The 15650-nt window shown below is 46.4% G+C and overlaps 1 protein-coding gene across 1 annotated transcript in view; it reads right to left on the bottom strand.

Annotated features, from left to right (window-relative positions):
• LOC103678300 (SV2 related protein) overlaps positions 1-15650 on the bottom strand; it is a 51422-nt gene that overhangs the window by 18794 nt on the left and 16978 nt on the right. Inside the window, exons 5-8 of the mRNA XM_008707633.2 lie at positions 14042-14166; positions 2730-2793; positions 865-990; positions 253-381 (exon numbers count right to left, since the gene is read on the bottom strand). Coding sequence (XP_008705855.1) covers positions 253-381; positions 865-990; positions 2730-2793; positions 14042-14166 — 444 coding nt within the window. The remainder of the gene's footprint in view (positions 1-252; positions 382-864; positions 991-2729; positions 2794-14041; positions 14167-15650) is intronic.

The raw sequence follows: 15650 nt of genomic DNA, 5'->3' as shown, positions 1-15650 counted from the left end.
CGCTCATTAATATATACATTGGGAAAAATATACTCCTATTTACTACCTATATTCAAAAAGAATGATCCTTGAAACATGTTTTTGATAAAAAGATACATTACCAAGTTAATTCTGGAAAATTGGCTTTTGGAGAATTGGTCTGCTTCTGCTCTTTTTGCATGTCTCAGGATTTACCCCCCCCCCCCCACCAAGTACACGCTCCCACGCAGGTGCACAAACACTCACGCCACGTACAGTGGGCCGGGCACGGACCTGTCTGGAGATGATGAGTTTCCCCAGCGGCATAGGGGCTCCGTTTTCAGTCGCTATCCTCTTTAAGGTGGCGATGGCCTTTTCCTGATTCCCGGACAGCACATCGTACCTTGCGCTCTCCGGCAGCCACTGTGGGGACAGGTGTGGCAGGTTAGGGTGAACAGAACACTGGGTCCCAGCCACATACTCTCACCTGGGTGTGGAGTCTTTGAGGGTGGGGCCTTTGGAGCCAGAGGCCTGGCTTCAAATGCTGGCTCTGTCATTGACTACATTGGTTGTGTGACCTTGAGCAATTACTTGACCTCTCTGTGCCTCCATTTCCTCATCCATAAAATGGGGATAATGATAGATCCCATCTCTTAGGGTTGTCGAGAGGGTTAAGTGAGATAATCCAGACAAGGTGCTTAGCACAGTGCCTGGAATGGGTTCATGCAGTTATGATCGCTGTTGTGATTATTATTATTAACTGGTGTTGCTGTCAGAGTCCCCCCCCCAAAAATCTTAAAAATAATCCTTACAGGACGGTGCCCTCCCCCACCCCCTCCCCACCGAAATACAGTGAACAGCAGGAGGCCAAGAGGCAAAGGTTGAGATGTCTTAAAGGATACCTACAAAGCACAGGACCGCAAAGAGGAGCAGCGGGACAGCCGAGAGGATGAGTAGCCAGCGCCAGCCCAGGCTGGGCATCACAAACACCGCCAGGATGACCTCGAACACGGTCCCAATGGCCCAGAAGACCTGGTATGGGAAAACGGGACCAGTGATGGGAGCAGCATGGTCAGCGCATGAGCAATGTCAGCGTCATTGTAGATGACACTATTGATATGGGTAAGGGGTGCTGGGGTCTGCCGTCAGAATGGCCACCACTTGTCCTATGGTCCACGTGGTTGGACCAGGGCCACCATGTTGTCCGTCTCCCGAGGGTGCCATCTACACGGTACAATATTGGCATGGTACCCACTGGAGTGTCCAGTGTGGCAGCTCTGTGAAAGAGAGCAATACCACCTCGTGTGAGGTCAATATGGTAGTGGACACATTGGTTTTTGTTTACTGACATCGTCTCTCTTGCCCGCTAGGGCCCTAGCATCCTTTGTCACAACTGCCTCTTCCCTGCGGGGCTGAATATCTTCTGCGTGCCTCCTCCAGTCACTTCCCATCCGTAACCACCTTGCTCTCTGAATGCACTGCCTCCATGGGCTCCCTGTCTTCTGGCTTCCCGCTGGGTGCAGCCAATGGGGAGCTCCACAGAAATGGGAGGGAGGGAGGAAGGTGAGAGAGGCTGGGGCATTTATTCCCCCGGCTCCCTCTCTGCACGGTGCTCATGGGCTCCCGGAACCTCTTAGCAGAAGGTCACAGCTCCTGTCCAATAGCTCTCGACAGAACAACTCTCTCTCTCTCTGGACCGCTAATTACTTCCTGCCTTTGCCTGGCAACTGGTACTTCAGGCCTGGGGCTATTTAGAAAGAGTCCCTTTATCAAACCCTCTTCAAATTACCCTAATTTGAGTATGCCGGTTCCTGCTGGGACCCTACAAGTATTGTCCGTTGACAAACATGGTCCTTCAACTGCCCCATCCATTCTGAGAGCCTATAAGAGCCATCCTAAAATCCCCTTTTGCTTCAATTAACCACAGTCTATTTCTGTTGCTGACAACCAGGGGTGATAGTCAAAATGTCCAACAAACTGATACAGTACTGACCAACCAGAATGGATACCAGACACCGGTCATACAGCCCCTGCTCCCAACACACACACACACACACACGGCATTAACTCTTTAGTTTATAGATCATGGGAAGGGAAGTTCTAGGGGGTCCTAGGAGAGGACAGGGTGTCTGGTGATGAGGGGTAATCAGCGACCAGGATCTGCTGGCACAGGTACCCCTCAATGTTTCAACAGTTGGACCCTCCGTACCAGCTGACTACCATCCTTACTGGTCAGGGACAGATGCAGTCAGGGTGGTAAACTGGGCTGTGGGGTTCATGTCATTAATATTGTCATCGCGGTGACTAGAGAGTGGCATCACTACATCGCTGTGGACATCAGTGTCCAGAAGGGACAAATAAACCCTACTGCCACTGCATGGAGCCATTGGGCAGTTACATATTTGCCCCGAGAGCTTCCAGATCATGATCAGAAAACGGGTCACAAGACCCCGGCGGAAAGAAGGCTTGAAAGGGACCAGCTGGACCGAGGGCATTGTAAGGCGGCCTCTAGGCTACAGAGGTGGCCACTCACACAAGACACAGGGGAGCCTGGATACACACAGGGCTGGAAGGTGATGATATGGACGAGGGGCAGGAGTTTTGGTCCCCTTAGGGTACACCATTCGGCAGCAGCTTTCAGATAAAACCCATTTCCAGTCCAAGAATGACCTACCACTGGCCTGCCACCATTTTTTTTTTAAGAGATTGAATTAAGAGATCTCCTGCTCAGAGACTGAGCACTCTTGGGAAACCCAGACCACCCTCCTTACCTCAATCAGCAAAATACACTTGGCCCTGGCCTTCATGGGAAGGAACTCAGCGTACAGCGTCACCCTGGGAAAGTAGAGACATAGGAAAGGAGTTAAGGTCGGGACTGAGTAAGAAGACTGCCACAGCTTTCCGAATTTCTTCTTTTTTTTTTTTTAAGATTTTATTTATTTATTTATTTATTTATTTATTTATTTATTTATCTATCTATCTATCTATCTATCTGAGAGAGAGCGAGAACATGCAAGTGAGCAGAGGGAGAGGGACAAGCAGACTCTGTGCTGGGCATGGAGCTTAGACATGGGGCTCGGTCTCCCGACCCCGAGATCATGACCTGAGCCAAAATCAAGAGTCTGACACTCAACCGACTGAGTCACCCAGGAGGCCCACTTTCTAAAGGTGGGTTCTTTCTAGCCCTCCCAGTTTCCATGTTCGTAATTCCCTTCTCTAACATTGAGACACCCAGGCCTCATTATTCTCAATATATTTCATATTTGCTCAGTTTGTTTGCTGACTGTAACAATGCTCTAATTCTCCTAGCTGCTTCCTCCATCGACTGCATTCATGCCCCCTTCCCCTACCTTTCACTTCCTCAGCCATTGGCCATGATGGAAAGAGAAGGATAGCTCTAAACTTCTTCCCCAGGCTGCCTCCCATTTGGCGAGGAAGACACCTTCTCTTTTCCCACATCTCCCACCTAAGTCCAGCATCTGAGCAACTAGATGACTTCATGTTACTCTCCGGGCTCCTCACAAGGGAGACGGGGTAGAGAGAGGCTAATTCCCATCGACCCTTTAGAGGCAGATGTTGCTGGTGACCCATCTAGATCTCCTGGGATCCCTCTAGTAGTTCAGTTTGCCCAACTCCCAGCTGCTGCTACTCATGGCTCATACCTGCAACCTTCTCCTAGAATTGCTCTCGAACAATTAGAGCTGCCTCACCAGAATGATGTCTTTCCCTGCATAACATCTGACATTTGAAAAGTTGGTCTTAGCGATACCATTGAGATTTAGGAACAGTTCTATCACCAGGACTCCTTCTTGGGGTTATGATAAAAGAAACCTCTGCCCAAAGAAGGAAGAATTCTTAGGAGCCTCAGAGAAAAGGCTAGGGCTTTAGTAGTTCAGATATATTCAATTCAGAGACAAGTATGAAGAGAAAGTCAATATCACCAGTTTAATTCATGGTATAAGTATTTAGTATATTCTCTCTTCCTGTCTTGATCTTTTGTCTTTACCTCTCTCCCTTTCTCTTTCGCAATCTCTCTCTGTAGCTAAGATCATACTCAAGAATTTTGAACCCTACTTTTTATTTGATTTACAAATAGCATTTCCATGCCATTAAATTCCTCTTACACACATATATTCTATCATAGGCATGTCCATACTTTTCTTAATAATAGCTACTTTTATTGAGGACCTACTATGTGCCAAACACTCTTCTAGATGTTTCACATGAATTATCTCACTCAAACATTTCAAATCAATGGGGTAGATACTGATAATCCTGTGTGTGTGTGTGTGTGTGTGTGTGTGAGAGAGAGAGAGAGAGAGAGAGAGACTTAGATTCTCATTTTCATCTCTACATCTATGTCAGATAAATTGTTAGTTGACCAGGATCACACAGCTAGTAAGTTAGTAAGTAGAAGAGCCAAAATTCGAAATTCTAACCCAGATCTGTCTATATTTGGTAGCCCATCAACCACTTCCCTATTTGGATGGTTTCGCCATTATAAACAATACTTCCATAAACATCTTTACGCTGGAAACATCTCTGTCTTCACGTGGTTTTCTTTTTTTTTTTTTAAAGATTTTATTTATTTATTCGACAGAGATAGAGACAGCCAGCGAGAGAGGGAACACAAGCAGGGGAAGTGGGAGAGGAAGAAGCAGGCTCATAGCGGAGGAGCCTGATGTGGGGCTTGATCCCATAACGCCGGGACCACGCCCTGAGCTGAAGGCAGACGCTTAACCACTGTGCCACCCAGGCGCCCCTTCACGTGGTTTTCTTAGGATAGGTCCCTGTTAAGTAGAATTTGTGTCAAAGGGCATGCATAGTTTTAAGGGTTTTGATATATAATACCAAAGTGCTTCCCAAAAAACTTGTTTTAATTTATATGCCCACAAGTAGCTCTCTCAACAAAAACCATTAGGAATTTCACTAACTCAGCTCTGAGAATGGGGATCAAGATTATAGCGATTACCATGGATGGCTTTTTTGAATTTTTTATGCTATTCTCCAAATGGTGTGCTTATATTATTTTAAAAAATCAATAATAATAATAAAATGAGAAGCATGTTTACCTTTCCTCCACCGAACTAAACTACTAACCATGCAAAAACGTGCGGCAGCATATTCTAAGGGCAAAGTTATGCCTGTCCTTAGATGGCAAGGATTTCTTTTTATAACGAAGCTATAGCATACAGTCTTTTTTTCTTTTCTCTTTTTTTTTTTAGTTACAGAAGTGGTACCTGAATGCATTTGCATTGTAAAACAATCAAGCAATTCACAAGTATACAGAGTATATGATCATTCCTCCTCTTCCCCATTGCCCCTACTTCCATTCCACTCCCCCAAAGCCATAACAACCAGGAGTTTGCTTTGCAACCTTCCAACCCTTTCTCTATGTAAATAAATAAATTTAAGCAATATATTTTTCTTTTTTCTTCCTTTCCTTTTCCTTCTCTCCTCTTCCCTACGTCTCTTCCTCCCTTCCCCCTCCTTCCCTCCCTTCCTTCCCTCTTTTCCTCCCTTCCTTCCTCCCTTCCTTCCCTTTTTCCTTCCTCCCTCCTTCCCTCTCCTCCTTCCTTCCTCCCTCCCATCTTTCTTTCTTTCTCTTTCCTTCCTCTCTCCCTCCCCCTTCCCGTCCTTCTCTCTTTCCTTCCTTCTTCTCTACCTCCTTCCATTCCCTCTTTTCTTCCTTCCTCCCTCGCCCCATCCTCCCTTCTTTCCTTCCTTCCCTTCCTTCCTTCCTTCCTTCCTTCCTTCCTTCCTTCCTTCCTTCCTTCCTTCCTCCTTTCCTTAACACACGCAACACACTGTTCATGTCCCATCCGTACAAATGCCCCAATTCTTGCCACTTCCATGCACGCCCGTCTAGTTTCCAACTGTCACTACCTGCAACTCTCCCCTGAGTGCTTTCTCTGGTTATTAAAGCTTACTCTGCCAACCTCCATGGCAGACCAGGAGTGCCAAGGAACTGAAGCTTCCCAGGAGCAGCTCTCAACAAACGATATTTCTCTCATCCCTTGAACGGGACAACCTGGAGATGCGTGCTGCAGGATCTCCCAGACTAAACTACCGGCCCTAGCATCTCTGTGTCGGGATCTGCTTTCAATAAGAGTTTGGAAATCTTTCTATATTATACGTAGATCTGCTGCCTTATTTATAAACAGCTGCAACCCTGCTGATTAATACTTAGATTGTTTTCAATTTCTTGTTTTTGCCACCTATGCCACAAGGAACATTTTTTCCTGCAACTGTTGTGCCCCCCACTCGGCCATTATTTATAGCAGTTCATTATGAAAACGAGCTCTTTGATCTTCATCCAAAGTATGGTGATTATTACAATCACACTGAAGAACAGAAGAATGAGCAATGAAAGTAGCAACGCCAAGAAGCAATTGACACTGGCGTGAATAAATTCCCGCTGAAAAGAATCACATTTACAGCACTTGGCAATTAGAGACTTGCCATTTGGATCACGCGCTTGGAAAGAAATGACCTGTGATCTCCATTTGGCAGTTCTGCCTGGTCTGGAGGGGGAAGAGCAGTGCCAAGGACAGGTCTGTGAGCAAGGTCTATCTAGACACCAATCCGAAGACTCTTCAAGGGGGAACAGGTGGGCAGCTACCTGGACTATTAACCTTGAAGTGTGGCTAAGACACAAGCAGGCTGCCGTCTCAGGCTCTTAGCTAGGCGGCACTTCTGCTGAAACACACTGCGCCCTCTATTGAAAACAATAAACAATCGGCCGTCTTGCCAACCTATCTCTTGCATACATGTTGTGTATGTTTTGCAGTTAGAGGCAACGACCATTTTTTATGCTTATCCGCATTTTCTACATTTTCTAAAACAAAAATGTATTACTTTGTAATGATAAAAATTGAGTTCCTTCTCATTTTCCCCCTTGAGTTAAAGTCTCCTCCCTCTTGACGCTCCTCTATAGACAGGAAAGGTAATTATTGGGCCTCCTAAATGTGACCCTCTTTCCTGTCCTAATTAAAGGGAACAGAAACCGCTCAAACCTCCAGTTCTACAGCGCCAGAATCATCTCCAAGTCAGTACCAGGGGCCCAGTGGACATGAATGATTTACCAGGACTTTCTGACTATATAAGCTCAGAATCCTTTCACGACATCTGTTCAAATGTAAGAGCTCTGGCATTAGACGGGCGTGGATTTGAACCCAAGTTTCCCCACGCAGAAGATGGTTTGCACAAGGAGCCCCACGATTTTCCCTCCCTGTGTCTTGCTTCCTTGCAGGTCACTCCATGCAAAGTCTACTTCCCCATCCCTTGAACCTAGGCCTTGCAACCTGCTCTCGTTCACTAGAATGTTGCAGACGTAATGTTGTGCCAGTTCCAAGCTTGGGTCTGAAGACGCCCTACAGCTTTTGCTTGCTCACTTGGACCCCTGCCCGGGTGCTACGTGACCAGGTGCCCGGGCTAGCCAGCTGGAGTTTGAGAGGCTCGTGGAGCATAGATGAGTCGGCGGTGGCCGTGCTAGCCCAGCCAGCCCCCATCCAATTCACCAGTTGACTGGAGACATATGAGCGAGCCCTGCTGAGCCCAGAACAACCACACGGCCCAACTGCAGGATCGTGAGTTCAATAAATTGTTATTAAGCCATAAGCGTCGGGGTGCTTTGTTACAAAGCAAGAGGTAATTCCACGCTCCATTTAATAACCATCTGGCCTTAAGCAAGTCACTTGACGATCTCTGAGCCTCAGTTTTCTCTTCTGTAAACTGGGGATGATAGAATTGTCAATGAACAAGATGAGGTAGTGTGAAGAGAGCCCTTATCATCGTGCCTGGCACTTGGTAACCACTCAACGGACATTATGATGATAATCATCAGCACTATTAATGTTGTTATCATTACCACCAAGAGCCAATATAAGCACCTACTTTGGGGGAAGAAATAAAGGAAAGAAGAAAAAGAGGGATGGGGTACCTGGCTGGCTCAGTCAGTAGAGCACACAACTCTTGATCTCGGGGTTGTGAGTTCGAGCCCCACATGGGTGTAGCGATGACTTAAAAATATGGACTCTGAGAAACAAACTGAGGGCTTCAGAGGGGAGGGGAGTGGGGGAATGGGATAGGCTGGTGATGGGTAGTAAGGAGGGCACGTATTGCATGGTGCAGTGGGTGTTATACGCAAGTAATGAATCATCGAACTTTACATCGGAAACCGGGGATGTACTGTATGGTGACTAACATAATTAAAAAAACATTTAAAAAAATAAAATAAAACCTTTTAAAAAATTATAAAAATGAAAAGAGGGATAGAAAGAAGCACATAAAAAAGCAGAGATCAGGGCTGAGGGATGGGCTCTTTATTAGTAATATAGTTTATAGGTAAGTTGACGTGCGTCAACTAAAATTCTTGAGGTGATCATTTTGCAAGATGTGTAGGTTAAGTCATTACGCTGTACGCCTTGAATGTATAGTGCTGGATGTCAGTTACACATGGATAAAACTGAAAGAAAAACCATTTCTAATTTAAATTTTTAACAATTTTTAATTTTAAATAATATCACTTGTACTTATACTCAAATTCATTATAAGGACCTGTTGCACTTTAAATAATATAATATGTATTTATACTAAAAATTCCTTATAAGGACTTCTTGCTTATTGTACTTTTAAAAATTATACAGCAAAGTCTTATTCATTTGGTTTTGTGAGGTGGTGAGCAAAGCCTAAATGAACAGAAACTCTTGTTGCATTTAATTACATAAAAATATCTTCCACTAAAAAAAAAAAAATCTTCAACTAAATGTTTCCAAATAATGAACTTAAGGGAGCCATTTTTATAACTAGTTAAGAACAGTGCATAATTAAGCCATGATTATTTTTATATAAATGGCAGGAGTGGAAGTGCTGGAAAGCCAGTGGCTCCCTTGGGTGGCTAAATATTTCTTCTGTAATTTTGTTTCTGTTTTTTATTTGCTCTCCTCGTGGACAAAAGAGCTCTAGAGTGGGGTATTTCAGAGAATATATTTGCAGGGTCAAGTGATGTTTAAATCGGAGCTCTGCCCTTCGTTAGCTGTGTGGTCTTGGGCACGCTACTTAATTTAATCTTTAAAACCCAAGTAAGGAGGGCACGTATTGCATGGTGCACTGGGTGTTATACGCAACTAATGAATCATCGAACTTTACGTCGGAAACCGGGGATGTACTGTATGGTGACTAACATAATAAAAAAACATTAAAATAAAAAAAAATAAAACCCCAGTTTTCTTATCTGTAAAATGGGGATACTAATACCTGTGTCTTGAGGTTTTGAGAGTTTTAAAATGGTCATGTGGATAAAGCACATGGTCCAGTGCCTCGAACGTCGTAGCTCAATAAACAAACAGAAGGGCTGTGGTGGGGTTAAGTAAAGGAACAGCTAAGTGGGGAGGCATGACATTTGGGGGGCGGAGGTAGGGAGCAGGCAGGCAAGCTGAGGACCCTCACGATGGAAGGGTAAGGGGCAATGACCCTCCCAGCTGCTCTGTGTCCTTAATTTTATTCCCCTGGTGTCCTGGCCTCTCTCCCTGAAGATCTCTTCCCTTTGCAGTTTTAGGAGGTGGGTTTGTCTGCCATTGGAATCTCATCTGCCTACAATCTTTCAGAGGTTCCTCAAAATTTCTGGTTGGCTGATGGCCCCCTTTTCTTATTTTCCAGCACTGTTCCAGATCTATTCTATTTCTTATACCTTTGATGACATTTCCAGAAACTGCAGAGAAGACATAGAAAATAGCGCTTCTCATTGCACCGTTTCAGACAAGAATCACTGGACATTTTGAACACGTAGTTCCTTTCCCTTCCCTCTTGTGGGAAGAAAATCCAGGTAGCTGTCTGGAAGCTGGTTCTGCTGTCATTTCCCTGGGAGAGGAATTTAACGCGTACGTCTGTGAGTGCATTCCTTCCTGCCCCTAGGGGAAAACTGTCCCCTGGTCAATGAATGGCTCATGAATGGGACAGTGGCTGCATCTGCAGGAATTTCTGGAGTTGGTCCAGACGTGGAGGACGTTGGCCACAAGCTCCTGACAGCCCAGATTTATGGGCTTGGCTTAATGGCCTCTGGCTCAAGCTTCGGTGGTTTTTAAGCCCATCCTAGGTCCAGGAGTGCATGTCAGATGTCTACTCTGCAGAGCCCCGGAGGGATCCATAATGAATAGGGAAGGAAGGACTGGAGAGAACGGAGAGTCACTCGATGCCCTTCCAGCCTCGAAGTGGCAGAAAGAGTCTGGGGATTTGTTCCTGAGTTCATTCCCCGTGGTTACATCTCCCGTCCCCATTTATTCTTTCCATAATTACCCACAGAGTCCAACGTCCATCACACTGGCACCTGAGCTGCACAGCCTTTGGCAGACCCGACACGTGCTAACATTCCCTGAGTGCTCGGTGGCGGGTACCTCACATCCATTGTCATGTAATATTCTAAGTGACCCCAAGACGTAGGGAAGCTATTATCCCCATTTTAGAGATGAAGAAACTGAGGCGCAGAAAGGTTTCGTGACTCGCCTAAGGGCACACAGCTGTTATGTGAGAGAGTCGGGAATCGAACCTGGTAGTCAGGACCAAGTTACGCTACTCCAGCGTTAGCATGACTCTTCTAGATGCCCTCTCCCAGTCTTCCCCGACCGTGACACTCAACGGGCTAAAGACGACAGCCAGTGAACTGTTGACCCCCAAGAGGCAATTGGGCCAGATCCTCACGCACCAAAGCCCGTCTGCCAGCAACAGAGACCAACGCAGAGCCCCCAGGATGGAGCCATCCTGTGTCACGTGGTGGCAAATTATTTATACTGGACATCTTCCATTGTGGAAGGAGCAGTGACTCACGTCGATGGAACTGACACATATTCTGGGTATTGGTTTGCCTTTCCTGCCCACGGGGCCCCACCCAGCACCACTCTCTGAGGGCTTTCCAAGTATTTGACTCATTGACACAGAATCCCACGTTACAGTGCTTGAGACCAAGAGAGCCGATACACAGCAAAGGAGACGCAGCAGTGGGTGCAGGGCCATGGAATCCACTGGTCCTATCATAGCTTATGGTACATTGCAGCTGCTGGCCTGACAGGGGGATGGAACAGCCTCTAGACGGTGCCGCGGAGGCATCGGCTTGGAGCTGGTGATGTTCTGTGAGGGTGGGATACTCTTTCAGGACACAATGCACCCTTAAATCAGTGCCCATCATACAATGCAACGCGGAAGGAAGACGTCGCTCTGAAATCAAAGGGTTGAGGAGGAATTTGTACCTCCCCCACCTGTGGGGTTAGAGGTCCTGGATCCCAGAGAGGGCACGCTTCCCCCAAGGCATGCTTCTCCCTGCAAGAATCCCATTCGACTTTAAGCAACGTCTCCCACTTAGTAAGTCTGGGTTCCTTGTGTCAAGAAAAGAGTCAGCATTCTGTCTGAGGAACTGACCCTGAGCATCAGGAGGCGGTAGGGCTGCTGTTATCTAATGGCACACCCACGTGATACGCTGGACATCTCTTGGTAACCCCCTGCCCAATTTTGGTGTTAAATGGACAAACAGCAGCTATGGCCTGGGAAGGACAAGGTGACTCAGGTAATGGGGTCTGGATCATCCCACCGGGTAAACCATCTCGATCAGCAGGAGTGCTGGCCAGAGGGGACGGGAACCTAGAATGAGTAGCAAGGGAGGGAGATACTAGGCATCAGTGGTAGCCGGGAGGCCAGCAGCAATAGCAGGGACTGTAGTTTATCCCACTAGCCATCCTCTTTTGAGTCTTTTTAGGGAAAAGACCAACCAGAATCCCGGAGAAACTGATCCCAGGTGGGGTGGACTTATTATATGAAGCAAGAAGATCCAAGAGGTGCAAGGGGTGGACTGTGGCGGGCACTGTGATATACCACCTGGACTCGCCCCTCAGGACCAAGGCACACAGTCCTTCTGGAATGACCTGCTAAGAGCTCAGAATTGGGTCCCTAGCAGGAACTGCCTTGGCCAAAAGTAGCTGCCTTGCCCAAGGTCATGCTTCCTCCTTGAGGGCAGCCCATGTCCAACGTGGCTGATGTGAAGGTATTAAAGTCCAGCCCCCATGCCTCGTTTTGGAACAACTCTAAGAAGCCATCCCAGCTCTAGAACTCCTACAGGGTCAGCTGTGCTCAACTTCTCAAGCTGTACTCCCTCCCTTGCCGGCGCTGATCTCCATAACCACTTGCACGCTAATCTCCATCTCACATTCTGTTTTCCGAGATCCCCGCCTCTAACAGGGACCATGTCTGTCTTGCTCACTGCTGCATCCCCAGCAGCTAGTACTAGGCCAGTTCTATGGTAGCTGCTGAAGACATACTGGTTGAATAAATGAGTAAACTGGTCCTTGTGGGAAATTTCCCTAAATCATTGCAACAGGAATTATTATTCCTTACCTTCAACCCATCCTACCCACCACGGCCAGATCAATACTTCTAAAGTACCTTCCCTGCTCAAGAACTCTTAGTGGCTCCCCAGTGCCTTTGGCCTGGCATCCGAGACCTTTAGGAAGCTTGCCCTGGTCTACCTGCCCAGCCTCAGCTTTCTGTTCTCATATATCTCACCCCAACCAACTAACCAGAATGGACCATTAGCCTTCCTCGGACTCAGCTACGGCTTCCTCTTTTCATTCAAGTCCCTTCCTATGAAATATCCTACATCATCCCCAGTCTGTGTCTGGGTCTTCCCCAATCCTTTGCATCTTCAATAGAAAGGCAGTACGATGCAATGGTCAGGGCCTCGGCTCTGGAGTGAGAGGGTCTGAGTTCAGATTCTAGCTCTGCCTCTTCCTGCCTGTGTCACCTGGGGCAAGTCACTTTACCTCTCTGTGTTTCCGTTTCTGTATCTGTGAAATGGGATGAATAATAGAATTTACCTAGGAAATTTGGGGGGGATTAAATGAAACAATCTGGTAAACTGTTGAGAAAAGTACCTGCTTCTTAGTAAACAGTAAATATTGGCCATTATCATCCTCTAGGATGGGGTCAATGCACCTTTCCTATAAGGGGCCGGGTAGTAAATATTGTCTCTGCTGAGACCACTCAACTCCGTTGCTGTATATGAAAATGGGCATAGTTAATATGTAAATGATGGGTGTGCCAATAAAACTTTATAAAACCAGTCAGCAGGCTGGATACAGCCCACATGCCATTGTCTGCCAATCTCCCAGGACAGAGTGACTTCTTCCGACAACTGTGACTACTCTCACTACCGTAACAAGACCACCGACAAACACTTGATTTGCATATGGTTAGGCCCACGCCGCCTCGAGCTTAGGTGAGAAGGGGGTGAGGGGCCTCGTGCCCCTCGTGATGGTTAAGAATATGTATGGATGCTGTAGGCAGACAGACTCGGGTTCTTAGTTCCACCGCATACCATATGACTTGGGCAAATGATCTCCCCCACTGAGTCTTGGTTTCAACCGTAAAATGGAGATGGCAATCACTCGATAAACACATACCTCCCGGGGCTGCTGCGATGTGTCCAAGAGAAACGTCCAATCAATGCTAAAGCTATTCTTCTTCTTCTTATTTCACATTTACGGCCTTCTAGCTATTAGGTTGTGTGTTTTTTTTTTAAGATTTTACTTAATTTTTTTAAAGATTTATTTATTTATTTGAGAGAGGGAGGGAGAGAGAGAGAGAGAGAGAGCAGGAGGAACAGAGGGAGAGAGAATCCCAAGCAGACTCTATGCTGAGCGTGGAGCCCGATATGGGGCTCGATTCCAGGACCCTGAGGTCACAACCCTAGCCGAAACCAGAGTCAGATGCCTCATTGACTGCGCCACCCAGGTGCCCCTTCAGATTTTATGCTTAAGTAATCTCTACACCTAATAATGGGGCTCGAACGTACAACCCGGAGACCTGGAGTCACACGCTCCGCTGCCTGAGCCAGCCAGGTGCCCCTATTGTGTTGCTTTTGTATGGTCAGTCATTACAATACTGCTAATGGTACTCTTCTCTGCTACATGATACCTCCTGGATACCAGAAGCCCTAGCGTATCATCTCTGCACCCCCCTCACCCCCCCCCCCGCCAAAGGCCATGAACATAATTGACTGGCTATCCTGCTGGATGGCCAGAGCTGGGCATTTACTTACGACTGGGGGACCCCTCCGATCCCGAAGCCCACCAGGCCCCGGAGCACCAGGATCCAGCTGTACACGGGCGCGAAAGCACTGAGGATGCCATAGTACAGAGTCCAAAGCACACTGATCTTCAGCCCCTGCGGAGAAGGAAGACACCAAGTCACAGGGCTTCTCAGCACCTCCAGGCCACGTGGCCCTGGAACCTGTCGAAAGCCAGCAATGGGGTCATGCTAGACAGTAATCCACACAGCCAAGGGAATGCCAGGGATTCTCTGTGTGATGGTGGCAACCCTTCGGGGCAGGTGGTGTGGGAAAATTGTGGGGCATTCTTGGTTGTCCCAATGATTGGCATTTAACACGTAGAGCCCTGAGATGTTAGATACCCCGCAGTGCACGAGACCCAACAAAGACTTGTCTTGCATCCTGCACCATCTCCGATGGAACTTTCTACCCGACTGTCACGCAGGTGAAACCTCTATGATCATTTGCACCTTGACCTTCACTCTATTTGATACAGAAATAAGATTTGGGGGGAGGGGCATCGTTTGAATATACACTTAATTTTGCAGGAANNNTGTCTAGGTAAGTCAAAGGAAGTTTGTGTGTGGTTTTATCCGGAACTTTACAAAATTGTGCGTCATTTCAGAAAGCCATGTTGTCAATAGCAACGCTGCATATGGTATTTGAGCCACTAAGGGAACACTTCAGTATCCGCGTTCACTGGCTTTCTATGTCTGTCTATGAATAGACTGATGTAAACCTATTTCAAAATGTCAAATATAAGGAAAAAAGCATCGACAAAATTCAGTTAAAATCAAGCTTATTTCTAATCAGGGACAAATATTAACTACTTCCTTTTATTACCTAGGCAATTGTGCAGGCATATTTGTGTACTGAAAATAAACCTTATCTAATTAATTGCCTCCTTTAAAAAAATCCTCCATTACATCAAACTTGGGGCATTATACCTGATTTATTTTATTATTATTATTTTTTTACCTGGTTTCTTTTAAAGATTATACGAGTGGCTATTTTATTTTTGAAATTATTTCTGGATAAGTAAGGGGCATTATTAAAAGTTTTTGTAGTAATTTCTAAGTAAAAGGAACATTGCATTTGCTGGGTTGAGAAGCACCTATAGGGACAAAACGTGGCAAGGCAAACATGCACATTCCTGCACTGTTAATTACTCTTAGAGACTGAGAAAAAAATAAGGGTGAAAGCAATTTAAAATGTTTTTGTTCCTTTTTTTTTTTTTTTTATCAAAGCCAACACCAAACACATTATGGAGTAGAACACAAATTTTATGTGGATTTTAGACCTGCAACAGGGTGTCTGGGCCAGTCTCTCTCCACAGTAATTTTCCCAGACCCAGCCTTGAGTTCACTCAAGGGGACACTTCAGGAGGAAAGGGTGAAGCACACTGATTTTAGCTTTATTTTTATTTTTTAAAGATTTTATTTATTTGACAGAGAGAGAGAGACAGCCAATGAGAGAGGGAACACAAGCAGGGGGAGTGGGAGTGGAAGAAGCAGGCTCCCAGTGGAGCAGGGAGCCCGACGTGGGGCTTGATCCCAGGACCCCGGGATCACGCCCTGAGCCGAAGGCAGACGCTTAACGA

The sequence above is a fragment of the Ursus maritimus genome, unplaced genomic scaffold (assembly GCF_017311325.1).
Source record: "Ursus maritimus isolate PB19 unplaced genomic scaffold, ASM1731132v1 scaffold_33, whole genome shotgun sequence".
NCBI classification, from domain to species: Eukaryota; Metazoa; Chordata; class Mammalia; order Carnivora; family Ursidae; genus Ursus; species Ursus maritimus.
This window is presented reverse-complemented; position numbering and strand designations above follow the sequence as displayed.